This window comes from Chamaea fasciata, unplaced genomic scaffold (genome assembly GCF_029207755.1).
Source record: "Chamaea fasciata isolate MVZ Bird 193981 ecotype frontalis unplaced genomic scaffold, bChaFas1.0.hap1 SCAF_20, whole genome shotgun sequence".
Lineage (NCBI taxonomy): Eukaryota > Metazoa > Chordata > Aves > Passeriformes > Sylviidae > Chamaea > Chamaea fasciata.
Genome location: NW_027094105.1, coordinates 9,149,622 through 9,176,000, shown reverse-complemented (window position 1 = coordinate 9,176,000; position 26,379 = coordinate 9,149,622). Strand labels below are relative to the sequence as shown.

At 41.1% G+C, this 26,379-nt stretch overlaps 2 protein-coding genes across 5 annotated transcripts in view; one reads left to right on the top strand and one right to left on the bottom strand.

Moving 5' to 3' along the window:
• Positions 1 to 3,769, bottom strand: part of CNTRL (centriolin) — a 28,371-nt gene extending 24,602 nt beyond the window's left edge. The window contains exons 1-4 of one of the 4 annotated variants that reach the window (XM_066201066.1): positions 3,567 to 3,769; positions 2,212 to 2,466; positions 1,770 to 1,903; positions 1,106 to 1,236 (exon numbers count right to left, since the gene is read on the bottom strand). In XM_066201066.1, coding sequence (XP_066057163.1) covers positions 1,106 to 1,236; positions 1,770 to 1,903; positions 2,212 to 2,425 — 479 coding nt within the window. In that variant the 5' untranslated portion in view covers positions 2,426 to 2,466; positions 3,567 to 3,769. Of the gene's footprint in view, positions 1 to 1,105; positions 1,237 to 1,769; positions 1,904 to 2,211; positions 2,467 to 3,566 lie in introns of those variants that run through there. The other 3 variants (XM_066201064.1, XM_066201065.1, XM_066201067.1) reach the window with 3 other exon arrangements.
• Positions 3,770 to 5,178: 1,409 nt separating this feature from the next.
• Positions 5,179 to 26,379, top strand: C5 (complement C5). The gene is made up of 41 exons (XM_066201348.1): positions 5,179 to 5,265; positions 5,515 to 5,707; positions 6,284 to 6,446; positions 6,770 to 6,840; positions 7,436 to 7,527; positions 8,197 to 8,279; positions 8,413 to 8,503; positions 8,830 to 8,935; positions 9,576 to 9,702; positions 9,926 to 10,041; positions 10,246 to 10,446; positions 10,651 to 10,854; positions 11,281 to 11,490; positions 11,671 to 11,820; positions 12,216 to 12,345; positions 12,657 to 12,722; positions 12,824 to 13,024; positions 13,519 to 13,609; positions 13,987 to 14,063; positions 14,626 to 14,765; positions 15,021 to 15,242; positions 15,762 to 15,822; positions 16,342 to 16,431; positions 16,652 to 16,864; positions 16,994 to 17,069; positions 17,488 to 17,647; positions 18,117 to 18,212; positions 19,055 to 19,226; positions 20,105 to 20,310; positions 20,701 to 20,853; positions 21,170 to 21,232; positions 21,480 to 21,561; positions 22,159 to 22,210; positions 22,561 to 22,663; positions 22,754 to 22,828; positions 22,925 to 23,030; positions 23,233 to 23,319; positions 23,679 to 23,768; positions 24,686 to 24,769; positions 25,142 to 25,280; positions 25,540 to 26,379. Exons 1-41 carry the CDS (start codon positions 5,201 to 5,203, stop codon positions 25,667 to 25,669), a joined length of 5,037 nt encoding a protein of 1,678 aa, XP_066057445.1. The 5' UTR covers positions 5,179 to 5,200; the 3' UTR covers positions 25,670 to 26,379.

The following is a 26,379-nucleotide window of genomic DNA, read 5'->3' as shown; positions in this document are numbered from 1 at the left end:
CTTATTACTTTTGTATGTCTTCATTTCAATATTAACACTATTATAATATATTATATTTAATATATTATATTTGATAATGTGTATAGGCAAAATTTGCTCTTTCTCTCCCAAGAAGGTAATGGGATGAAGATGAATCCAAATAAAGTTGTTTTGTGAGGTTTTTCCCCCCTCCCCATAAAATGAAGGATCAACTGTAAACTGACAGCATGAAGAGTTACATTTTCAGTGTTTTCATTAAAACTATTGAGGAAACCATGCTGGTTTGTAGTTTACTTAAACGTTTTTTATGAGTATGTGTGAACATTAAGTAAACCATGAGTATTACAACAAAGTACAGCAGGATGTGCTCCTGTGACCGTGCTGTTTTTTGGTATATATGAGCTGTACATAACCAAAGTGTAAAAAACAGAGCAGGAGCTAAAAGCTACTGTGCCCTTTTCAGTTCCTGCAGAGAGAGGAAGTTGTGTGAATGCAATGGGGAGAAACAAACTCTGGGGTTTTACTCACTTCCTATTGTAAATGTCTCTACTGAAACGGCAGGTTGGCTGCTGCAGTTTTATAACAGTAAAGATCATAATTCATTGACAGAAAAATTAAAGCAGTTAAGAGTTTTGCTACTGCATGAACCATTAACCTTCAACGCTTTTAACAAGACATCAGGCTCTCAAAAGAGTTCAAAAGCAATTTAGGGAGTTTATGGCCTGCCTGATCAAGCCCATTCGGCTTCCTCTCCTAAAAGAAAAACTTATTATATTACCTGTAATAATAAGCAGTAAAAGTTTAATTAATTTTTAATGCACTTAATTGGGTTCCTGCCCACTCTTCGTTGTGGTATCTGGAAACCTGCACTTCTGGCTTGGTTTCCAAGGAAAACAAATTAAACCACAGCCGTGGTACACTGACAGCACTTCCCAGAATGATTTATACTGTGAATACCTCAGAGCTTGTGCTTTTTAAAAAGGACCTCAAAGCCTGTTAGTCTTGACATCCAATTGGGAAACTCACCTCAAGTGTTCACCCCTGTGAGAGAAACTCAGCTAAACAGGAAAGGAAAATGAGTTTTACTGCCCCTGGGCTCTCCAAACCCTCTGGTGTTTCCTCTCACCTGATCCTGTTGTGGGACAGGTTGAGCTCACGCAGCTTCAGCAGTTTGTCCAACTTCTCAATCTTCTCTATCTGGTTGTTACTCAGGTTTAGCACCTCTAGGTTAGAGCACTTTTCCAAATTTTCTATGTACTAAGGAACAGAAAATCCCTTAGCATAGGGCTTGGGTGTTTGATTTTTTTTTTTAAAGAGAAAAACAGCTTTCTATTAATTAAAAATATCAACTATTCTAATATTTTATTAATCACAGTTCATTGTGGTATTCTAAAACCCCACTTCAGGTACAGTCTTCTACAGTGCTGGAAAGCTGGGTTTTAAATTTACAGGGGGCCAGTCTTCATCTACATAAAAAGGAATGTTATTAAATTAAAAAAAAAAAAAAAACAACACCAAAAAAACCCCCCAAACCAACCAAAACCAGCACAAACCAACACCTAAAAAACTATGTGGACTAATCTGTTTTAAACATCATTCTAATGAATCAATTCTTTTTCTTTTGCTCAGGTCTCCATTGCCTTTCTTTTTTTAACAGAAGCTGGTTGCAGAACTAGGCTAGCAGAATTTGACTGTGCTGTTTACATCCACTTAGAAATAAGCTTGTATTAAACAATAAATTGTAATTATGTTAAACATAGTTTATTTTCCAGTTATTTCCAATAACTTACCTTAAATTTCTTGTCCCCATCCTTTGGGGAAGAAAGATTCAGTGAGCTTATACATGCCAGACTTTGCTGTTTTGACAGATCCTTTATAAGGGGTTCAGTTATGTACTTAACCCCTGGGCTAACACCATTTTCACCTGAAATGAAACAGAAAGGATTGATGATTTTTATATTTGTTGTTTTTCTTTACACTGAATACTGGAAAAACATTGAAAATCATCCCCCTAGAAGCATTTACAGGAAGGAGTAAAAGTCTCATTATTCTCCCCAGCTTTCATTACTCTCATTTGTATTAAAAAAAAAAAAAAAAAAAAAAAAATTAAGAGCAATTTTTTCAGGCTTCTTTCCAACAGATCATACATCTTTAACCACACAATTCACAGAACACTGGCTTTTAATGCTTGTGGTATATACTTGGATACCAGCATTGTTTACTAAACAATACCTCTGTGAAATTTAAAAGCAGCTCCAACTTTTTCTGCTGGAATATCCCGCTGCTGGGCCCTCTGCTCCATGCTTTTGGGAGCAGCGGGAGGGGCCTGTTGGCCAAGATGTGGAGATGGGGCACCTGGACTGATAGGTGACATTGGCTCAGGTATCCTGGACGCTGATGCCAGCAGTTTTCTGACTGAAGTTCTCCTTTCAGAGCCTTTCTTCATTGCCAGAAACGCAGGGGATCACAGGGCAATACCTGGAAGAACTGAAACAATTACCAACCTCTGTAGAAAGCCAGATCTCAAAAGGTTTGCATGACAACAAAGGCGCTACGGAAGCTGCCAAATAAACCACCTCTCCAACGGGTGCCAGCTTCCAGTTTTTCTGGCACTGGAAAGAATTTTACCTTTATACTCCCACCCTTCTACAGCACAGCCCCAGGGACTGATTGAGCAGCTCGGTGTTAGCAGCTCATCTTCCTCCTGTCCTGCAGGTTTACACAAAGCCTGCCAGGTCTGGAGATCCTCTCAGCTCAGGCTAACAGAGCTGGCAGGGACAGAAGCAGAAGATTGGATCCCAAATGTTCCCAAAGCTTGAAATCACCCGCTCCGCAGTAAGAACAAATGCAAGCAGAAAAAGGCAACCGAGGAAAAAAAATTAAAATTAGGATCAGTCTAGCACTGGCATTCCCAGAGTTTTCTTTCCTGCAAACATCTTATCCCTGTGACCGCCTGGGAAATTCTAGAGAATGTTAACAGAAACTTCCCTCAGTGGTGGACGTGTTTCCCCAGGGATAAAACTCATGTACTCTGTGTGACAAAGCCCTTGTAGAAACCATCTCCAAGGGACAGAGCTTCACCGACACCTCCACCCACTGAACGAGGAGCACATTTTAAAGCATTCTTTAAGACGGAAAAGCCTTCTGCTAGCCGAACTTGGAGCTTTGTGAGTGATGACGCTGTGCCTTGAGAATATGTTCCTCATTGGAGGTGGACTTCTTTTCTTCTCCCCGAAATTGGAAAGGAAATAAGGACAAGGGAAGGGGGGAAAGAATAAGGGCCACTGTTTTCTATGCATTACTTGGAAACACAATTCATACAGGATCAGGGCAGTGAGACGGGAAGGCGCAGGAGAAGGAAGGAGAAAGATGCTGGCGCGCTAACGAAAAACCACATTGGGGCGTTCCGTCATATTCGAAGAAGCGCAGTTCGTGGTTTTACCGCCGCTTCCTGAGGACAGGCGCTGGTTTGGCAGTGCCAGCCCCGGGGAGCCGAGCGGGGATCGGGGCCCCGTGTTCTCCCAGTGCCCCCCGTCCCCTCCCGGTTACCGCCGCAGGGCGATCCCTCACGCCTCCGCTTTGATTACCTGCGTTGACATGGTAACGCCGCCTCACCGCTGGCCGCCGCGGCACGGGCCGGTCAGAACGGCCTCGGAGCGCTCCGGAAGGATGGCACCGGTCCTCAAGGCACCTGTCCGCCGCCTCCTTGCCTCTCACCGAGCGATCGCCGCCCACCACGCCGAGCTCCGGGCGCTGCGGCTCCTTTAAGGGCGCTCCCCGAGGGGCCGCCCCGCCGCCATTTTGTCCGATCGGCGGTTCCGGCCGTTGCGGCTGAGGGGCGGGGCTTGCGCGAGGCCACGCCCCCGTGCCGGCCCCTGCGCTGAGGCCACGCCTCCCCCGCCATTTCCCGCCGCGTCCCCTCAGGGCGACTCCTCGGGGGGTTTGCGGTAAATAAAGCCCAGATCGGTCTATAAACAATTAAACCTTGAGGGATTTTGGTTTATTTAAAACCAGAGTCGCTGTATAAACAGCAAAGCCTGCTCTGCGGATAGGTGGTTCTTATCTGCACTCCACGCGTGTGTCGCGTTAGCATCTCACTGCAAGGTTACGTATGAATGGGCTGTATTGGAAACACTCAGTTCATTTACAGTTATAAACTCTACATGTCCGGTCTAAATCACAGTCATTCTTCATAGAGGCCTGTAAATAAATCTCTTTTAACACTTGGACTACGTTAGTTCAGCGTCTGTGTAACTAAGTGTGAAGTGCAGGGTTGAATAAACAGTATTCTCTGTAAAATGTAGGGAAGGAGCATAATTAGATTTAAAAACCACTATTTCAGAGTACTGTTAGACTTTCAAAGCATTTCCCAGTGTTCCTCACCATTTGCACCTTTTTATTTACATACCACCCCTACTGATATTTAATATTACCAGTGTTGGCCACTCATTTCAACATTAGGCATTTTACATTTTATAAGCTTTTATTGCGTTATTTCTCCCCTTCTAGTTCATGACGTTTGGTGAGAAGCTGACCTTACTGTAATTTCATTTTCTATCGATCAGAAACAGTTTTGTAAACGCTTTTCCCGTAAAGGTTGACCGCGGTATTTGTTTAAACTTCAGCATTCTTGCACAACTTTGTTTAACCTTACATAAACCTGTTTGTTGAGGTGCTATCCTAGATAATCAGGCCTATTTGTGATGGAAGTGGTCAGAAAGTTGGCAAAATCTGGAATACAAATGACTAAAAAAAAAAATTTGTGAAGGAAAAGTTATTTCAAAACGGCAAAAAAATAATGCTGATCTAAAAACATCCACACATTTGGTATAACTCAAATGCTTTTTTTGCTTCAGACACAAATTTAAAGTCACTTTGATTTAAAAAAAAAATACTGAGGACAAACTGGATCTATTTTTTTGTTTGTTGGCGTTTTTCCTACCTCTGAAAATTACTTTATTATGCAGTTGTCAGGAGGAAAGCGAGGACTGGCGCAGGATTTCTGCGGACATATTAAAAACTGAAATCCTAAATTAAAAAATCTCTAAGTTTAGCAGTTCTGGCTTCCTCAGGAGGCGGCAATGATGTTTTAGCAAGGAATGATCTGCCATTAATTATTAACTGTGAGTGAAATGTCTTGGTGGCATTTCTGCTCACCCACAGCAGAGGCTCTTTAACCCACCCTCATTCACACCTGGGCTTTGCTGTTGTCCCAGACACAATGACTATTTCAATATATTTCATTGTTTTGATACTTTCCGGAACGACTTTTAGCCAAGAGAAAACGTAAGTAAAAGCAAATGCGGAATTTACTGGAAGCGCTGCTTGACTGTCGTCCTCTCTTTTGGGTAAATAAATCCAGAATTTAAGCAGAGCCAATACAAAGGGCACTGTCCAAATAGGATTTTAATTAGTGTCTTACAATAACCTGATTGTCCTGTTTGCTTTAACGCTGTGCACGTTAAAATGAATTACAAAGGGAAGGAAGAAATCTGAAAGAAATACAGCTGTTATTGTTTTCTATTCCATGTACAGATATGTCCTTACAGCACCAAAGATCTTCCGAGCTGGGGCCTCTGAGAAAGTTGTAGTTCAAGCTTTTGGTTACCAGGAGGAATTTCCAGTCAATATTGCCCTAAAAAGCTTCCCAGATAAGCTCGTTGTGTATTCGTCTGGTTGGGTTTCCTTAACTCCAGCCAACAAATTCCAAGATGCTGTAACTTTAACAGTAAGGAATCCAGACTTTTCTTAGTCTTTTAATTGTAATATTTAGTGATAAGTCTTTAAAAAAAAAGATTGTGGTAAGTTTTCAGTTGCTCAAACCCTGGGGAGGGAAGCCTAATGCCCCGATTTTTGGTCTGAAATTAAAATTGCGCCGAATAAAATCAGTGTAAAGGAACAACGCTGAGGTTAAACGTAGAATCAAACTATTTTAGAAACATTGCTGTCCTTGCGTATCTTTAAAACTAGAGAGAATCAAAGCAAAGTACCAACCACGGCAGCAGCTTTGTTATGGCCACAGTCTGATAATTTGTACTGTTCTAACGTCATTACTGGGCTTTGAACTTTGCTGGTTTATTTCTGGGCATGAATAAAGTGCAGAATTTCAGAATCCCCGTAGCTTAATGCTCCAGACCATCCTCTGTCATGTAAGCAAGAATAAATCCTTGTGGGTGTTTTTATTTAATGGTACTCAACCACAGGGTGGTAATTGCTTTTCAGATACTGTAGAAATACTGTAGGAAAAAAAACACATGAAAAATACTTTAATAATCTTCAAAAACCTTTATTTCTTCTCCCCCAGGTTCAGCCAAGAGATTTACCGAGAACAGATAATTCAGACAATTATTTGTATTTGGAAGCTGTTTCTCGACATTTTACAAGATTTAAAAAAATTCCTGTTTCCTATGAGAATGGGTTTCTTTTTATTCATACAGACAAGCCAGTTTATACTCCTGATCAGTCAGGTAAATAATGCTTATTTCTCTTGGCTGGTATTTAATTTTTAAAGTCTGCTGACTCTGCTGAGGAATTAGGATTTAAATGTTCTTTAAGCTCTTGGTTGTGTTGCATTGCCATCAGCTGATATTTAATTTTTTTTTATCAGCAGAATAATACTTTGAATTATTTGATAATACTGTAAAAGTTAATCACTTCTCCCTGCCCTCCTCACCCTAAGTGACAAATCTGTGGCACAAAGAGTGAAAGATATTCCTGAGAATTTGTTAAAAATATCAGTGAATTGTTTTGGTTGTTTCGATTTTGAGATTTATTGCTGTGGTTCTTACAGTGAAAGTCAGAGTTTACTCTCTGAGTGAAGAACTGGAGCCAGCTCGGAGGGAGACTGTCCTAACTTTTGTGGTGAGTTGTAATTGAATTTAATATTAATATTTTGTAGCTCTAATAGCAGATAAAGGTAGGTAGGTAGATGGGAAATCAGTATTGCAACCAATGTTTAATAAAACTCCTGGATGTTTTTGCAGGCAGCCAGACATCTTTTAAAAGATTTAAAATTGACTTTGCAAAGTTGGATAGAGGTTTTCAGGTCCCAGATCTGAAGTTGTTCTGGAATAGAAAACAGAATTATCTTCAATATCTGGGAAAAGGATTTTTGAGGGGACTTTAATGATATATGGGTTTTATACTGGTTGTTTCATGTAAGATATAAAAATAATGAGTGTCTACTGTATTTTTTAGCCTTTAACAATAGATAGGCTTGTTATTACAGTGATTTTTTAGCTATTTCAAGCATAGCTTTTACTCGGTGAAACCAGAGTAAAATCTATTATCAGAATTTCAGTCTGAGTTGTTTCTACAAATGTTTGTGTTCTTATGCTTTGAAACTTTTAAGAAAAATATGTCATGGCCAGGCTGCCTCTGAAATCTCAGGATGAAGATTCCCCTTTTGATAGGAACAATCTGCACCTGCTCTTTCTTTCCTCTCTATCATTTCTAGGATCCTGAAGGAGTCGAAGTGGATATTGTGGAAGAAAAGGATTTTACTGGAATAGTTTCCTTTCCTGACTTCAAGATTCCTCCCAACCCTAAGTAGATTTATTTAATTTTTTTTTGGTTGAATTATTAACATCATAACGCCTTTTTATAGTGACTGTCATGGGGTGGTTTTGCATGATGGGCATGACTTGCAAATTGGAGATTTCTAACATTTCGCAGAGGGTGGAATCGTGATATAAATAGGGACCTTATGGCAGAATATTCTCCTTAAAGAGCAGTGAGTGGTAGCTTTTTCGTGCCCAATTAAAGAAGAACATTAATGACAATTAAAGCTGTCTGCTGTGGGGATATAAACAGTGACAAAGACGTGGGGATTTCATATTCCATATGTGTTCCATACAAATCAGCAGCATTTTCCCAGGAACAGCAGCATAAGAAAATATATATTTATCTTCAGTTCTCCTTTTAGTCTTGAGAGGGTGCTGAAGCATTGCTGAGATGGCAGAAGGATGATAGCAGGGGATTGAAAAACTGGTTTATAACTGATTTTATTTTCTGTTTGATTTCAATGCTTTAAAATAAGTGTCAAATAATTAGTGATGTATCAAAGAGGATCTGCATTGAGCACCTGCAAAAATTTGGTGCAGAATTTTACTCTCTTAAGAGATTGCCACCGTGAAATATTATGAAGCAGCAATAATAATTTTTGCCTCCATCATTAATTCTCACCTTAAACACTGTTTGACTGTTGATATTTCATAGGTATGGAATTTGGAAGATTAAAGCCAAGTACAAGAAGGATTTTGTGACCTCGGCTGTGGCAAAATTTGAAGTTAAGGAATATGGTAAGACGCGCCCATGCTGTGAACCTGCATTTTTAGTGTTTTAAAGAACTCAAGCCCCTTGAAATGGTCATGAGCACCTGTGGTTACACGGATAAAACACCCCCAACTGACCTTTTTTCTGCTCAATTTGCAGCAATGCCAAGCTTTTCCATCGTCATTGAACCAGAGAGTAACTTCATCAGTTCTGATAAATTTGAGAACTTCAGGATTGCTGTGAAAGCCAGGTGAGAAAATGTGCCTTGGAATTCTGAATGTTTTGTATCTCTTCTTTTTTTTTTTTTTAACCTGAGGAATGATTCTGCTGAGTCCAGAATTTTCCTCTTTACTTTCCTCAAGAAGCTCTTTCTTCAGGATCATTTCTGCTGTGTAAGAGATCTAAGTGACCCTTCTTAAAATTCTCTCAAAGTGATTATTTTTCAACAGAAGTGTTTAAAACACGCAGGCATTTGTTTACCATCTCTTGCCTAGGCAATTACTCAACAATTACGACAAATGCCTTGTTGCAGCCATGAGAGTAATCTTAAAAGCATTTATTTTGTTTCACTCTCAGCTATTTTTCCAACAAAAAGCTTCCCAGTGCGGATGTTTTCCTTCGTTTTGGAATAATTGAAGAAAGTGAGAAGAGAATGATGCCTCAGGCAATGCATGTAACCAGGGTAAGAAGCAGCAAGTCAAGTCTGTGTAGAGTGCAAGCGCGGAATTCAGGGCTGATCCAATGCCACTGAAGTTTCCCCATTAAATTTGGTGAGAATGGGGCCTCAAGTCGTCATTTGCATCCACAGCTCCCCGGTGTGGCCTTTTCCTGTGTAAGGCTGCCATCAGGGGCAGAGAAATGCGCTTGGAAATGAAATTCAGAGGCAGCATCTGAGACAGTGGCATTTCAAGCTGGTGTAATTACTCTCCTGGCCAAGCTGTGTGATTAAAATTTCTGTGAAATAGCTTCAGTGCTATCTGTTGCAGAATAACTGAGATCAAATGGAGACAGGCAGATCAACATGATGTTGATTTATTCTGGGCAGTCCGTTCTACACTAATTATCCCCTTTCCTCACTTACTGAAGATGTCTCTGTGTTATCCCCACCTCTTGCTGAGCCTGCACACAAACCTTGCAATATGTGCCACTGGTTGATTAATTTAAAATAATCTTAGGGAGTAAATAATACTTTTTAAACACATCTCCACCTTTGATTTTCTCTGAAAATAGACAATGAACAGAAACATACTGAATCTGCATGTGGTCTGTGAATTTTTTCTAAATTACTGACTATAAAGTGATGATCTCTGTTTTGTTTCCAGATTGAAAATGGAGTTGCTGAGATCAGTTTTAACAGTAAGAAAGCAGCAAGTTCTATAGGGTTTGACAGTCTGGAAGCACTGGATGGGTCATATTTATATATTGTGGCATCAGTGTTGGAGTCTATGGGTAAGTTGCTCTTTAACTAAACTTTTTCTTAACACTTCTGCAAATGTGAACAGAACTGGAAAAGAAAATTATAAGGCTAACTTTCATAACACCAGACTTTCTTTAATATTCAGTTCTTCTTCCAAAAACTTGTGAGGAAGAACAGCCCATTCTCACTGTGAAAATATTTAGGGATTAAACTCACTTTTGGCTGCTTGTTCCATGGGATGCTGTGGTTTTTTAGGTGGCCTCAGTGGAGAGGTCGAGTTCACTGGAGTCAGGTTTGCTGTCTCTCCTTACAAGCTGGGTTTGATTGCCACTCCTCTCTTTGTGAAGCCTGGACTTCCCTTCTTCATTAAGGTCAGTTCCCAGGGGCAGGGTGGTTTGCAGCATAAGCCCCACAATGCACAAGCTCTGTCATTTTCTCTCTGTATCACTCCGTGTCTGAACACACTTTAATTCCCGCTGACTTGTGCATTTCTTGACTCCCCATTGTAGAAGCAGCTGAGCAGCTTGGAAGACTCTTCCTGAAAAATGTCACAATTTCTTTGTCCTGATGAACAGGTGCAGGTGAAGGACACCATGGGTGACTTTGTTGGAAATGTCCCTGTAACTCTCACTGCAAAGTCCTTCAGTGTGCAAATGGACGAGACTCAGTTGATATCAGAGGGTTCAGAATCTGGGAGAAGGAAAACAAGCATCAGTGATGGAACTGCTTTGTTTGTTGTTAATATCCCATCAAACAGCAAAATGTTGGAGTTTCAAGTGAGTTAAGTTGTTCCATTAAAATATTTTTTCAAGGGTGCAATTATTTCTTTGAGGGTAATTTGTAATTATTTCTTGAGCTGGCTTCTCTTTTATCAGTCCCTCTGAACAACATGTTGCAGAATGATTTTAGTATTGTCATTGCTTGTTGGCTTAGGTACAATTCTGTACTCAGACTGTTCAGGCATTTCATTATCTTTCCAGGTAAATACTGCAGATCCTCACCTTTCAGAGGAAAACCAAGCAAGTAAAACCTATGAAGCAAAAGCTTATTCATCCCTGAGTCAGAGTTATCTCTATATTGACTGGGCTTCAAACCACAAAACCCTGGAAGTGGGGGATGTCATAAATATTAATGTGTATCCACGAAGTCACTACATTGATAAAATACACCACTACAGCTATTTGGTGAGTAACAGATGTTTCTGCATAAAATATTGAGTTGCAATTTAATATGGATAGTCATGGATGAAAAACCTCAACAATCAAGAACTATCCTCAGCATAGAATGTGTGCAGCTCAGACAACTGCTTCCTTTCAGATACAACCTGTCAGCTTTATAGGAGAAGAAATAAGATTCTCATGTTTAAATTTTAAATTTATATAGTTTTTTTTTAAAAAAAAATCTTATGTGACATTGACTGGGATTGAGGACAAGTAGTGTTGGTCTCAAGAGCTATTTCAGAAGGTGAAACGCAGATGAAGGAAAGGAAGTGCAGAGACAGCACTTCTTTTTAGTGGAAGATATAAATTCAAATAATTGTTACTTGTGAAAAATGGACTGAATGTAAAATTTGACTTTTTTATTCTCCATAATTTTTTTTTAAACTACAGATCACATCAAAAGGGAAGACAGTGAGCTTTGGAACTCAGGAGAGAATTAAGGACTTGGAGTATGAGCATCTAACTTTTCAGATAACCCAAGAAATGGTTCCTTCAGCACGTCTCATTGTTTACTACATAGTCATGGGAGAAGGAGCTGCAGAGTTAGTGGCTGATTCAGTTTGGCTGAATGTGGTGCAGAAATGTGGGAATAGCCTTGATGTGAGTAGCAAAACAGGCACTGAAACTTGTGGGCGTGCATTCATTTTATGGTCAGATTTTATCTTGGATTTACACAAGTTCTTTAACACTTGAATTATTACAGTAAGTGTCTGCCGTCAGCTGGATTGATTTCAGAACAATGTGCTTTAGAAATTACCAATATTCGTTTCCCATTTATAGATTAAGCTGCAGCCAAGCAAAGAGACACTGAAGCCAGCAGAGGTTGTATCGCTCACCATGAAAAGCCAGCCCAATTCCTTTGTTGCTTTGTCATCTATTGACAAGGCAATTTATGGAGTCACAGGAAGAAGGAAGAGAGCGATGGAAAAGGTGAGGTAGCAGCCATAAAAGAAAATCAAGCTGCTCTTTGTTTCATGTTCACATTCAATAACTGATACGTGCCGTGCACTCAGCCGGCCTGAAAATGGGCAGAAGAGCAATTCAAGCCACAGAGAAAGTTGTTTGTTTAAATCTACAGTTAAAAATTATTAAAAGAAATAGTTTACAACCTCTTGAATCCCAGTAGAAGTAAATTGTGGTTTTAAAGGTGGACCTGAACTCTCTCTTCAGAACTCCACAGCCCTGGCCAAAAATGGGTTGCAGTGTTGCAGCTCCTTGCTCAAGGAGCCATGGAGACTACGATCTCCTTCTTTATTTCACAAAGAACCTTTCCAGGCTGTGTTCTGAGGACATTCTAGCAGCGTGGCACGTGTGTTTCTCCTCAGATCATGCTGCAGCTGGAGAAGAGTGACCTTGGCTGTGGGGCTGGGGGAGGACAGAACAACCTCGCCGTGTTCAGGATGGCCGGGCTCACCTTCCTCACCAATGCAAATGCTGACGACTCAGAGGAAGCAGGTACATCCCTGTGCTCCAGGCTGTGCATTTCCTGAAATGTCCCACTGTCATTCTCAGTTGTTATCTTGGAACTCAAGGGGATGCAGGCACCGATGGTTTTTGAGGGGGGAAAATGTCTTGTGAAGATATTTGTATCATCTTGTGGAGATCTTACTGTAATCAAAATGAAAATACATCCATGTGATTAAAACAGCAAACATAAAAAGTTTCATGCGTTTGGAATGTGATTTTGTGGAGTTATTTTTAAGAGGACAGTGCTATTGCAAGAAAAGTTCATGTTGTGTGTACTTGTTTTGTTTTTTTTCGGACAGGTGAACCTTGCAATGAAGTGTTAAGAACCAAACGGTCTGACTTCAGGGAAAAGATACGCCAAGAAGGTGCTTTAAACATTTCTGTGTAAATCATTGTGGAAATACATCCATTTGGAAATAAAAACTTCATCTCAAGGAAGCGAATTGTTTTATTTCTTTTATTTCAGTGTCCAAATACCGAGATCCAGAAGCCCAGCGGTGCTGCAAGGCTGGAATCAAGGCTTATCCAATCTCTGAGACCTGCAGGGACAGAGCCCGGAGGATTCAGAGGAACCAAAGGTGCATTTCTGCCTTCATAGATTGCTGTGAATTTGCCAACAAGCTGCGGCTGGAAGAGCCAAATAAGCTCCTGATACTGGCCAGAATGCGTGAGTATGAGCTCTGGGTGTCCTGCTGCAGCAGAACAGGGGCACAGAGAGGTGATGGGATCTATTAACCCCTCCCTGGTGCCTGTCAGGGTTATTCCAGACAGGATTTTACCAGTCTGCCAAGGCTTTGGTTATATATCCCTGCAGAGGAGGAGGAGAGCAGTGCTCTGTCGTGTTCAGCTCTCTATTCTGTTCACCCACGTTTAGAACAAGCAGAACAGCAATCAGAGAGTATTCAGAGAAAACTTGAATGCTAAATTTGAATCCTTTGCCCAGACCCAAGGCAGCTAGTGGGTAACACCTCAGGAAAGATCTGTGGGAGCGTCAAATTCCTTGTCTTCCACTATCTCCCTAGGATTGCTTGTCAACAAGGTGGTCTGTCAGGATATTGGACGGGTATTCACACGTGTAAATGGATGAGGTGGGATCAGCACGGATTTTTGACTTTTTTCTTGTATCAGGGTGTTTTTACTTGCTATATTTCTGTCCTTCAGATTATGAGGCTCTCTTGGGACTGGAAGAGGCACAAGTTCGGAGCTACTTCCCTGAGAGCTGGTTATGGGAAGTTCACCAGCTTTCTTCAAGGTACTGCTTTTCTCAAATCAGCTTTATGGAAAGGAAGTGGTAAAACTGAGATAAGCTGGGTAACCTCAGTTGTACTTGAGATGCGTGCTGAAATGCAGTCTTACCCAAACAAGCTGTTCCTGCCATGTTCCCTTCCCTGCTCCATGTGCTGTGTGGTGCCCAGATTGTCGAGCCACTTTTCCTTTCACTTGGGACCTTACTGAACACCAGCTTCTGTGAAATCAGCTAAAAGCAAGTTCATTCAGATGAAAATCCAGAATTCCTGTTTTCTGGCTCAGAGCTTCCCTGAGTCTCTCTCAGAGGTTGCTGGTGATGAGCTGTGCTGTTTACAGATGGTGATTGGTAATGGATAAATTTAAAAAAGGCTTTTATCACAGGTCCAAGACTCTGTCTGTCACCTTGCCTGATTCTCTGACCACCTGGGAAGTACAAGGTGTTGGCATTTCAGATAAAGGTGGGTACTGCAACCCAGCTAGTTTGGATCTAAAGAATCAGGAAGCTTTGCAGACCCTCTCACTGAGCTTGACACTCGTGTTCTGAAATGATCATTTTCTGGTTGATAGACAGGAAAAGAAAACAAAAAATATGTATTTTAGGGAAAGTAAATCACTTCATGTCGTGTTGTGAGGGTCAGTGGCTGGAAAAACAAAGCCTGTTGTGTGTGACAGCGGCTCAGAGGGAGTAATTGGAAAAAAAAATACTGAGTAACTCTTCCCTGGACAACTTTACCTTGTCCTGCTACCTGTAGCTCGGGGCCTTGAGATTTTCCAAGAGATTTAGTAATCTAGGCAGAGAATTTCTTCCCAAAGAACTTGGTATGTCAGCTGGGGTGTGGGGAGCGGTGAGAGCAGCTTGGATCAGGAAGCAAAAACCTGGGAACTTTTAAATAGCTTGGACGGTTCAAAGTACTCACTGAAAAATCATAAATCATCACTGAAGTGTGTCAAGACCTTTCCAAACTTGTTTATCAGAAGGGTGGACAAGACACTCTGCTTCCATGTTTTTAATTCTCTCAGGTATTTGTGTTGCTGAACCTTTGGAAATCCAAGTTGTGAAGGATATCTTCTTGAGCATTTACGTTCCTTATTCCGTGGTACGAGGGGAGCAAATCGAGCTCAAAGGATCAGTTTATAACCATAAACACTCTGCAATTAAGGTAATTTGTCTTAACGAGTCCTGTGGAAGCACTGACATAATAAACTTTAAAAATCCCCATTTTTCCTGTGAATATCCAGCATAAACAGATCCTTGGATGAGATTTCTGCACTCCTTAAGCCAATATTTTGTTCTGCAAGCAGAGAAGTGGCATTACAGCAACAGAATGCTCAGTACAGGATTTCAGTGGCTTTGATATTTCTCTGGCGTCGTACCTGCCAGGGAAACGAAACATTAAAATCTTTCCACCTCTCAGTTCTGTGTTAAAATAGCGGCTGGAAACGGAGTCTGTACCTTTGGAGGTTCTGCAAGTGCTGGATCGAGGATGCAGAGCTGCAAATTGAAGAATCTTGATGGTGGTTCTTCCTCGGCCGTTACGTTCCGGATACTCCCGCTGGAATTGGGTCTCCACACTGTGAATTTTACACTGCTGACCCCCAGGAACAGTGAAATTGTAGTTAAAACTTTACGTGTTGTGGTAAGGAAAATTAAAAAAAAAAATATCAAATTTTTAAAGCATTTTTGAATGTCAAATTGGGTTCAATTGAGACAATATAGAAATTTTGCTTTATTTTAATGTTATCTCACAATGTCCTTGTATTCACTGAGGTGTGTGCAGTGGCAAAGTGAATGGCTGAGTATTTGGGCACACTCATTTTTAAACCTTGAATATAAGAACTGAAAGATTATATGGATTAAAAAAAAATATTAGAACTTTGTAAGCAAAGGAGAATACTTTATTCCAAGTTGTTTGGTTTGGATTTTTACTGATTTTCCTTTCCCAAGGTTTAATTTAAATATCTTGTTAAATTTTCTCAAGAGCTGTGTGAACTAGGACAATAAAATTCATGTGGAACAGCTGTACAACAGTTAAGTCAAACTCAACTACAGAAAAAGGAGGCAAAAATACCGTGGGTTTAACCTGTTGTTTCAGCTGACATATTTGATTAAACAAAAATGTTTCTATTTTCTGCCTCTTTCCTCATAATGATCCCAGCCAGAAGGCGTTAGGAAAGAACTCCATGCAGGTTTCACTTTGGATCCACAGGGTGTTTATGGTAAGAGAATTGATGATGTGTCTTTGTGTTATTTTTTTCCTGACCTTGTTTCTTGAGAATCGAGTTTTTCATGATGTGAAAAACTTGGAGTTTCTCCTTCCTGAGATATTGTAAATATGTCCTTTCCCAAAGATTTCCTGCCTTGGCTTAAGGAAACTTGGATTAATTTCCTAAAGGAATCCTCAGATGTATCTTTTAGTGTGATATGACTGTAAGCTTTCCTCAGCTGTATTAATGGGGACAGAATATATTCTCATTTAACCAAAGAAACCACAGTGTATAGGTCCAGATCAGATTTTTTTTTGGTAACAAAAGAAAGATAAAGAGCTTGCACCTGTTCCTTTTCGAAGCTTGATGTTGCTTGCCTGTGCAGTTGGGAATATTTCTGGTTTTCAAGTTTTGGTTGCTGAATTCTCATTGGTGACCTTCAATCTGTCAGTTACAGCTGAATCATCCATTGGTTTAGATTGTGCAGTATTAAATATAAATATAAATATAAATATAAATCTTCAATTTCAGGTTCAATCAAGCGGCGACAAGAATTTCGATACAAAGTCCCACTAAATCTGGTCCCTAAAACACAAATTGACAGAAGCGTCAGTGTCAAAGGTAAATAGAAAGTGAACTGCATATGCACTTTTTCCACCTGTTTTGTGTTAAATTCATCTGATTTATCCTTTTTCTTTTGAGAGAAGGCTTTGCAAGTCCCCTTCTAGTGTAGAAATTGAAACACTTCCTGAAGAATGCTTGCTCCTTGCTCTGCCCTTGGATTCGCTTTCGTGCTCTGTTGTTTAAATCCATTTTGTTGGTTTTTTTTTTTCCTTCACAGGACATCTTATGGGTGAAGTGATTGCCACAGTCCTGAGCCCCAGGGGCCTGCAGATGCTGACCAACCTGCCCAGGGGCAGTGCAGAGGCCGAGCTCATGAGCATTGTCCCAGTGTTTTACGCGTTCCGCTACCTGGAGGAGTCGGACAATTGGCATTTACTGGGCCCGGAGACCCTGAGGTCCAGGACTCAGATGAGGAGGAAGATGAAAGAAGGTAGAAAAATCTGCTGCTTCCCTTCCTTCAGGGTTGTAGAGGTGAATTCTGCTCAGTGAGAAGGGTGATGCATCTGAGGGGGCAAAATGTAATTCTCCTAACTTTGCTTGTGCCTGGTGTATCCCGTAGGAATTGTGAGCATCTCGTCCTTCAGGAATGCTGACTGCTCGTACAGCATGTGGAAGAACGGGCAAGCTAGCACATGGTGAGCTGAGAGGGGTTTGGGTTGGAAAAAAGCCTTATTTCACTCCTTGGCTTTTGTATTTTCATCTCCAGACTGGAGTGCAATGGTAGATTCAAGCAGTGCTTACAACTCTGAACAATATTTTGATTCCTTCCTTTCACTTGCCCAGCCTTTTCTTTGTGTCCATAATTCACACCATGACAACCCAGATGGCTTAGGGATGTAAGGAGTTCATACCCTGAAACATGGGAATCGATCCTGCTTTAGAATTATTTCAGTAATTACTGCCCACTTGTTGAGTTGAATTTAAAATTAATCTTCATTATCCCTTTGAATCGTGGGAGTGTGTAGGATACAGAATCCTGAAGACTGTAAATCTGTGTGTGCCCCGTGCACCTGCCAGTCTGAAGAAACAGGATCTGTTTCCTTCCCTTGGCAGGCTGACAGCTTTTGCTTTAAGGATTCTTGGACAAGTGAATCAATACATTGATCTCGATCAAATGTCAATTTGCGATTCCCTCCTGTGGCTGATTGACAACTGTCAGATGCCAGATGGGTCATTCAATGAATTTTCAAACTACCAACCAGTGAAACTGCAGGTATGAAACCCAAACATTTTCTGTGCTTAGGCAGTAAAGGCTGAAGGCACCAGGAGATTAAAGAGTTTTAGCAGAGCAAGATACTCTAGGCTGTTTTTCATCAAAACACCCATTAAAGACAACTTTTCTCTTTATTCTAAATCCGTTTAAAGCCCAGCACAATCTTGCAAACCTTTCTGTTTTCCCACAAAGATTTGCTGCTTGACACTTCTTAATATTCAGAAAAAGAATGTTTAGGTTCATTTCACAGTCTAATAGTCCTGGCTTATGAATAGCTTCATGTATTTTGGGTTCTTTTTTGCAAATGATCTGTTACCTTCCAAAGAGTCAATGTATTTTCAGGTTTAACTAAACTGATGGTTTTTACAGGAATTTCTATTTGTTCCCACACCTAAACAGTGAGAAGTTCTATTTATTTAAATGAACTTTTATTTCCATTTCATTGTTTTTTATTACTTGATTTCTTTAGGGTACATTGCCTCGAGAAGCTAAAGAAAAATCTTTGTATCTCACAGCATTTTCTATTATTGGAATTGACAAGTCAATGAAAATATGTCCTACTCAGGTAAACATTATTTTTATTTCTGCCAGCTGGCATCTTCTGGGCTTCTAATTTCTTCCCTTTTCTTTAACATTTGTTAAAAAAAAAAAAAATCAGGAGGGTTTCTTTTTCAGTTTCTCAGATTTATTTGCTTTGTTAGTCCTTCTCTTCCAAAGTCAGCAAAAGGACAACACAGAATTTCTGGATTTATTATGAGATATTGTAGAGGACATCATATATCTGTATAGTCTTGACAGAAAAGGTGTGTTTCTTTAGGCCCAACCTGTCTGTTGCTTTTATCTTCTTTTCTGCCAGAGTTGGGATTAAATGCTCAGGGTGGCATTTCGTGTTCAGTCTCAGATGTTTATTAATTCTTATCTATGTTACAGTCTCACAAGCTGTGAGTTCTGCAGCACTTCAAGCTGACAAACTAAAAATGGAGCCATATCATTCTCTCTGCAAGGCCTTTTAAGGATAAACTGTCCAATTAAGAAATGGCACCTAAATTATATTTACTTTTAACCCAATAACCAACCACCTGTGTGGCCTGCAATGTGGACTTTTCTATTTAATTACAAAATACCACCCAGAGCCATGAGGAAGAAGTTGAAAAAGAAGGACTTAGCCTACACCCTAAAACCTCCATCTTGCTTTTATACATATTACTATATTTTAAAGCCTTAAACTCTAAGTTTTTCATCACACTTCTGTTCAAACTCCACACCCACAATCCCAGTCCTGTCACTCAGTTTTGGAAGCCTCATCCACGGCCTCGGGTGAAATGCAGCGTTTACTCGGGGGTCAGTGCCTGTCAGCACAGAAAGCCCGAAATTCTCAGGGTTCCAACGCCTGTCCATGTTTTGCAGAAAATCCAGGATGCCAGGAACAGGGCAGGGGATTATTTGGCGCAGAACATGCAGCTGGCCCAGAGCCCCTTCACCGTGGCCATCACCGCCTACGCCCTGGCCCTGGTGGACCCCAACCACAGCTCAGCACGGGCAGCCTTCTCTGCCCTGAAGAAAGAGGCCTTTGTCACAGGTACTGCTCCATTCCCTCTGCTCCTCACCAGCTCTCCTGGTTCAGAGCAAATCTGGGAGAAAACCTCCCAATGGGGTCCCTCTGGGAAGCAAACTGAAACATCCCCCCACCCCTGATTGATCTGGGAAAAAAAAAAAATCTCCTAAGAGAAAAGTGGAAAAAACTGACAATGTGCCCACAAGCATAAAGAATGAATGATATAAAACCTCTCATTCTGGAGTGAGATGGCAAAGTTGAGAGAGTCCTTGCTGTGGGTGTAGCTTGGCTTGCTCAGCCTCTTATCAGTCCCTCTGGTGCTGGAAAATTCCATCCTGGACCCCGGTGGGCTGCAGGTGAGAGCTCCCAGTGCTCCTCTGGGTTTTTCAGTCCAGAATAGCTTTAAGCAGTCCCAAGAAAAAAGGGGGAAAAAAACCAGTCCATGGATTTCTCTGCCTCAGCTAGCTAAAAACTAACTAAAGCCCAGGAGATCTCCGTCCTTCTGTCTGTCCATGCTGCAGACAGCACAGTCCAGGAGCAGAATGTAGAGGAGTGAGAGCAGTGTCTGAAAACAAACTCCACGCTGCTTCTTTCTCCCCCTTTGCTCTCAGAACCAGTCTGAAAGGTGCAGAACACAATATCCAACACAAACAGAACGGACAGCTGGGGATACAAGCATCATAAAGTCACCCCAGGACACCAGCCCTGTCCCCAGCAGCCGCTCTGCGTCACCTCTGTGCTCATCACCTGACAAACAGCAGGTTTTTAGCGTGGGAGAAGTGGGTTTCCCTGCCTGTTAGGTGCAGAGTGAGTTCCTGCCCCTCTGCTGGCCCTGGGTGGGCAGTGCCTCAGCTGGTGTGGCAGAGCTGAGATTGCACCTGAACCCTCTTCTCCTCCTGCAGGTGACCCCCCCATCCACAGGTTTTGGAAAGACGCTTTCAAAACACAAGAGCAACCGACCCCCAGCCCTGTCACTGCACAGATGGTTGAAACCACAGCCTATGCTTTGCTCACCACTTTGCTGAGAGGGGATGAAAACTATGCCAAGCCCATCATCAAGTGGCTCTCTGAAGAGCAGAGACATGGGGGAGGATTTTATTCGACTCAGGTGTGCTTTTGCATATTTTGTCCTCATTCTTCCAAGTACCCAAATCTGAAACAGTTTGGGTTTTTTTTCCCCATCCCTGGAAATTCAAGGCCAGGGAGGATGGAGCTGAGCAACCTGGGAGAGTGGAAGGTGTCCCTGGAATGAGAAGGGCTTTAAGGTCCTTTCCAACCCAAACCATTCCATGATTCTGTGATATCAACATTTTAGGAGGATAATACAATTAAACGACCACACTGCCAACACCAGAGTCCTGTGTATGGGATTAGTATCAAGTGACTCCATTGCCTTGACGTTCTTGGTCTCTGGGAAATCTGACTTCTCTTCATGAACATCAGCTGAAATTTTATAAATAGGATCTCTGGAGTTAATTCTATCATTGATTTCTGACAGGACACCATTAATGCCCTTGAGGCCTTGACTGAATATTCCCTTCTTGTCAAACGGCTGAATTTGGACATGGATGTTAAAGTAGCCTACAAAAATGGTGGACCCCTAAACTTGTTTAAACTGACAGAAGACAACTTTGTGGGAAGAACTGTGACAGTGAGTGAATAATAATCGCTTTAAAAAGGGAAACCAGGGTTCTTAGCATCTTTGTAAATGATTATTTGAGCACCTAAAATAGCTGTTTTTTCTTACATCAAGCTGGTAATAATTTGGTACAGTAAATGTTTAAGGATTTTGTTTATCTGTTGTATTTAATATATTTGAATATTCATTTAAATGTAGTATTTCTGCAGAATCTGTTACGTATTTGAAATGTGAGCAAGACAAGCAGATCAGCTGACCTGAATTGTTGCTAATTGTTGCTAATCTTTGTTATTAATGTGCGACTTCTCGTTTCTCACCGTCTCTTTAGGCACCTTTGCAGGATGATCTATATATAAGCACTGGCAGCAGCACTGGCATAGCTACAGTAAATGTAAGTATGCAACCAGGTTTTTTAAATGGAATTTCTCTTTTATTATTATAGTGTGGTTTTGATCAAGAACTCCCCATTTCTTTCTGTGCTGAGAGTTTATTTGGCTCTGCTTTGCTGGTATTTTTATATTACCAATAAACCAGACTTGTTTATATTCTTCCCAGTGTGAGTTTTTCCAGCTTTATGCCAGTTTCGAGAATTGTTTAATGCTGCTTCTGTTCTGTCTGATTTATCTGTGTGTGTGCAGGTGAGGACAGTGTACAACACCATTGGTACTTCTGAAGAGTCCTGTAACTTTGAACTGAAGATTGAGCCGAAGAAAGATGATGGTAAAGGGTTAATATAATTTTAAATGTTGCTACTCAGATCACTGCAAGGGCGGGAGGGGAAAAAACCCTGGGGTTCTGATGAGTGTTTTTTATTAAAAAGGAAATAAATTCTGCCGCTTTCTAAATGCAAAAGTAGAAAAGAAATTGCTAAAAAGCTTTTTTTTAGCCTTGTTTGAAACGGCTGCCTTTTTATGAATAGAATTAATATTTAATTTATTTCTGTTAGGTTCATTTTTAGTCATTTATGGAAGAGTTTTTACAGGTGGGGGACTGAGAAGAAAGAAATGTGATGGGGAGTGGGAGGGGTTACAGTGAGTTCTACCAAGTACTGAGAGTTCTAGTCCAGTTACAACAGGGGACAGAACCAAATTCTGAGTTTAAATAATACAAACACACAACAAACTACATTCAACCTTAAAGCGGAATTACCAAAGAGGTAAATGGTATTTGTCTGTGGCTAGATCATGAATTCCTATAAAAACAGCCAACAAAACAATGTAAAGAATTACCTTCCAACTATGAAAATGCTTTGTGAGAGCTTCGGGCAGCTGCTTCTCGAGAGTTCTGAAATTCTTTGGCTCTGCTTGGCACAAACAGGTCGTGTAAAAGAAGATGGGGAACCCCTGGGGCGCCTGGAGGCTTGTGCAAAGTGAGTGCAGCTGATTTATTCTGAACATTAATCATTCCACCAGCTCTCCTGATCTTTCCTTTCTCTTTCTTCACTGTTCTGTACACGTGTAAACAGAATTAGAGCCAAAGATCTCTGTGGGAAGGAGTCTTGAAGTTATATTTGGGTTCTCCTGGAACATTAAAATCTTCTTTGTGCGTGATTCTGGCATAAATCTGAATTGATTCATCTGCTGAATATTTTGCTTCATTACGAGTTTACTGCGGCCTCGATGCTGACAGGATTTTCCTCGGGTTTTTCTGGGATCACATTCGAATAGGTCTCTCTCATTTCAGTCCTAATTAACTAACACTGGCTTTAATCTAATTCAGGTACAGGCCCAGTGCCAGGGAGCCGCGGTCGGGGTCTGCTCATGCTGTGATGGACATAGGGCTGGTCAGTGGAGTGGAGGCCAATCCAGAAGATTTATCCACTGCAAGTATTCAAGAATGGTTTTCCTCTTGCTGGCTTTGCATGGCAGAGCTGTAGTATTTACTGCTCTTCATCTTTTTCTGTGCCCTGCAGCTCGCGAGCGGAGTTGATCAGCTGATAGCGGATTATGAGATAAAAGATGGGCATGTTCTCCTGCAGATAGACTCTGTATGTTACCCCTTTCCTGACTGTAAGCACTGCTTCTACTCTTTGGCATCATTCTGCCTCCTTTAGAGCTCCTCAATTCACGTGTCTCTCAAACAGGTGCCAGCTCACAAGTTCCTGTGTGTCGGCTTCAGGATCAGCGAGCTTTTCCAGGTTGGGATGCTGAACCCTGCCACCTTCACTGTGTATGAATATCATGCTCCAGGTACGTGCTCCAGCTCTTCACATCCTTGTTTGCCTTTTAGCTCCGTATTCCTCCCATAGAATTCCATTTTTCCATCTTGAACAGATTTCTTTACTCCATTTTATTTGAAGCTCAGGTGAATTTTGACTCGCCAAGTTTCAGTGTTGACGTCTTGGACTTTGATTTCCTGCATGTATTTGTTATTTCTTTCTGGATCTTCTAGATAAAAAATGCACCATCCTTTACAACCCCTATGGAAATGAAAAACTCGTGAGATTGTGCGAAGGAGATGAATGCAAGTGCATGGAAGGTAAGCTTTATTCGAAGATGTTTTTTCGTTTTGCTTGGTGGCAGAATGCAGTGTGGTGCTTTGAACAAAGCCACACTGAACAGAAGGAAAAAGTCCTCATAAGGACACAGCTGCGTCCCCTCCAAACTCTATATTAAAAAAAAGAAATTTAACTGTGTGCAGTGTGATCAGGAAGCCTGACTGGATTAAGTCCAGTGTTCGAGGGCGTTATTTTGTATTTTAAATATTCACCTTTTCCACCATGCAATCCCATACTTACGGTCTTGCTCAGTTAATTATCCCATGCAGGATGATGGAAATCTGTGTTTTCTTTGGGGCCATGTGCTGACATTCTCTCACCTTTCCCTTTCTCCCCGGAGCTGAGTGTGGCAAAGTCCAGGAGAGACTCGACGGGTCGATAACTGCTGAGAGCAGGAGAGAGGCTGCCTGCCACAGGGACACTGCTTATGGTAATGGGGGATCCACTGCCCCTTTCCCTGCCCTGAAATTGTTGGGGTTTTATCTTCTTTTCTTTGTGTTAGAGCCAGGGTTAATACCCTGGAGTCACAGTTTTGTGTTCAGACTCAGTTTTTGTTAATTCTTATCTATGTCACAGTCTCACGGGTTGTGAGCTCTAACTAGCAGGGTAGAAAATGGAGGTAAAAATGGATGCCTTTAACTCTTTCCAAGGTTATTTAAGTGCTAATCACCCAATAACAAGGTGACACCTCTCTTATTTATAATTTTGACCCAATATTTGACCACTCAAGGTCAGCAACGTGGGCCTTTTACACCCAGTTAGAAAAAACACTCGACACCAAGCAGAAGAAGGTGAGGAAGGACTTAGACAACACCTTAAATCTTCCATATTGCCCCATATACACCAGTACATACTAAAATCCTTAAATCTAAATTTTTCACCCGCTGAGACCACACAATACTGTTCAAACTCCACACCCACAACCCCAGTGCTATCACACAACTTCAGAAGCCTGTTCCACAGCCTCGAGTCAAATGCAATGCTTGCTTGAGGGTCGGTGCCTTTTAGCACAGAAAGCCTGGAATTTTCACCCTCCAGGGTTCCAACACGAAACCTCTGTTTGCCCTGTCTGCTGCAAAGCATCTTGTTCAGATGAGGGCCGTAGTGATTAGAAATTCAGTGTGGTTGCCACTGGCATAATATACAGAAAGGTGAGTTCAACCCACAGCTTCCCTCAGATTAGGGGTGAGTAGGACTTCCCAGTGCTTCCTGCCCCCATAACCGTTGTATTCCCTGAAATCAGTGTTGTAAAGGACGACAAAATTCTCCTTCTGAGCATCTCTGAGACGTTCAGGGTGCGTGGCAGGAGCCAGGAGTAACCAGGTTGTGCTCTGTGTCGTCCTGCAGTTTATAAAGTGGACATCCTGTCCCGCAGTGAGGAAGGGTTTTTTGTGAAGTATTCTGCACGTCTTCTGGACCTCTACAAAAGGGGTGAGTGTCCTGCTCCTCGTTTCTGCTCCTGGGAGAAAGGAGTTGGAATGTTCTTGGGCACTCACCTGTGAAACTGAAGCTGATGTTCACTCCTTTTTCCTCTGAGTTTAGGCGTCCCATATTTCCTTAAAATTACTATAATATAAAATTATTTAAAGTGCACGAGACTTATTTGCCATTCAGATTTAACTGAAAAATCTTTTACAAGGGACGTGTTTTGTATCATCAAATTTTCCTGTTACAGATCAGTGGCACGGAGATCCCCTGGCTGTGCAGGACTTCAGAACATTTTAGTGTTTTCTATATGAATTACTGGAAATTTTTTTTTGTGTAATTGTCCAATTCTTGATTTTTTTTTTTTTTTGACTTCAGGGCAGGCTTTTGCTCAAAAAAATAATGAAATAACCTTTGTTAAGAAGAAGACCTGCACAGATGTCGACTTGAGCCCGGGAGAGCAGTATTTGATCATGGGAAAAGAAGCCTTAAAGATAAGCATTGGTTACAGCTTCAAGTAAGTCATTTACCACCGGGGCATGCTGAGATTTAATCTTAGTGCTTGCATGTAATAATTCTTGTGGGGTACAGAACTGATTTAATTCTGAAAGGATTCAACCAGCAGTCACACACTGTGTTATCAGATGTGCACACTGAGAGCAGGATTATGAGCACAGAGCAAGCACTTCCATTTTGTAATTTATTTTTTTTTTTCTGTTTGACATTTTCCTTCCCAAATCCTAGCAGCAAATGATCATTTTCTGTTGTCTTCTTAGATTCCAGTACCCTTTGGACTCCAGCACTTGGATTGAGTGGTGGCCTTCAAACACAGCCTGTACATCCTGTCAGGAGTTTCTGAACACCATGAATGACTTTGCCGAAGATCTCCTCATCAGTGGCTGTTAATTCACTTGGACAGCTTTTAAATTAAAAATCCAGATCAAATCCCACTGAAGAGCAGAAAAATCCTCACCTGTTTATTGATTCTTTCTGAGCTGAACACTCATTAATAGTTATTGTGAAAAATTGTCTTGGCGTGTATTTTATAGCGATGTTATTGCAGCAGAGTCAGGATCTGATTTTAAGCTTGGATGAGAGAATAAAACATTTGAGGTCAAAAGAAGTGGATTGACTGTAAAAACAAAGATGAAAAGGACTGTCTTGTCATCAGACCCAAGTCTTATCAGAACACAAATACATGCAGCCACTTTGTAAGCTCTCTGTGAAAGTAACTTTATTCCTCAGCTTTTCCTTTTGTACTCTTTTTATAAATTCCTGCATTTCCATTCCTGACAGTAACTGATGCTGGTTTTATGCTCTGCTTTCTTGTGTTTAAAAAAAAAAAAAACAAACCCAAAGAAAATTCTTCAATCATACGTGTGCCTTTCATTATTTGTGTTTTAAGACACAGTCAGCTGAACCAACACCTCCTGTAACTTAGGTGGATTAAAACAAATGTTTCTTTGCATTTGATGCCTGAATTTGACAGTTAGAAATCTTGCCTTGCCTCCAGGAAAGTGGCAGATGAAAGGCCAATTTTCCTGCTCCCAGCTGCTGGCACAAATCACCTTGGTTCCCAGTAAAACTGAGAAGAGAGTTTGATACAAAGCACAGTT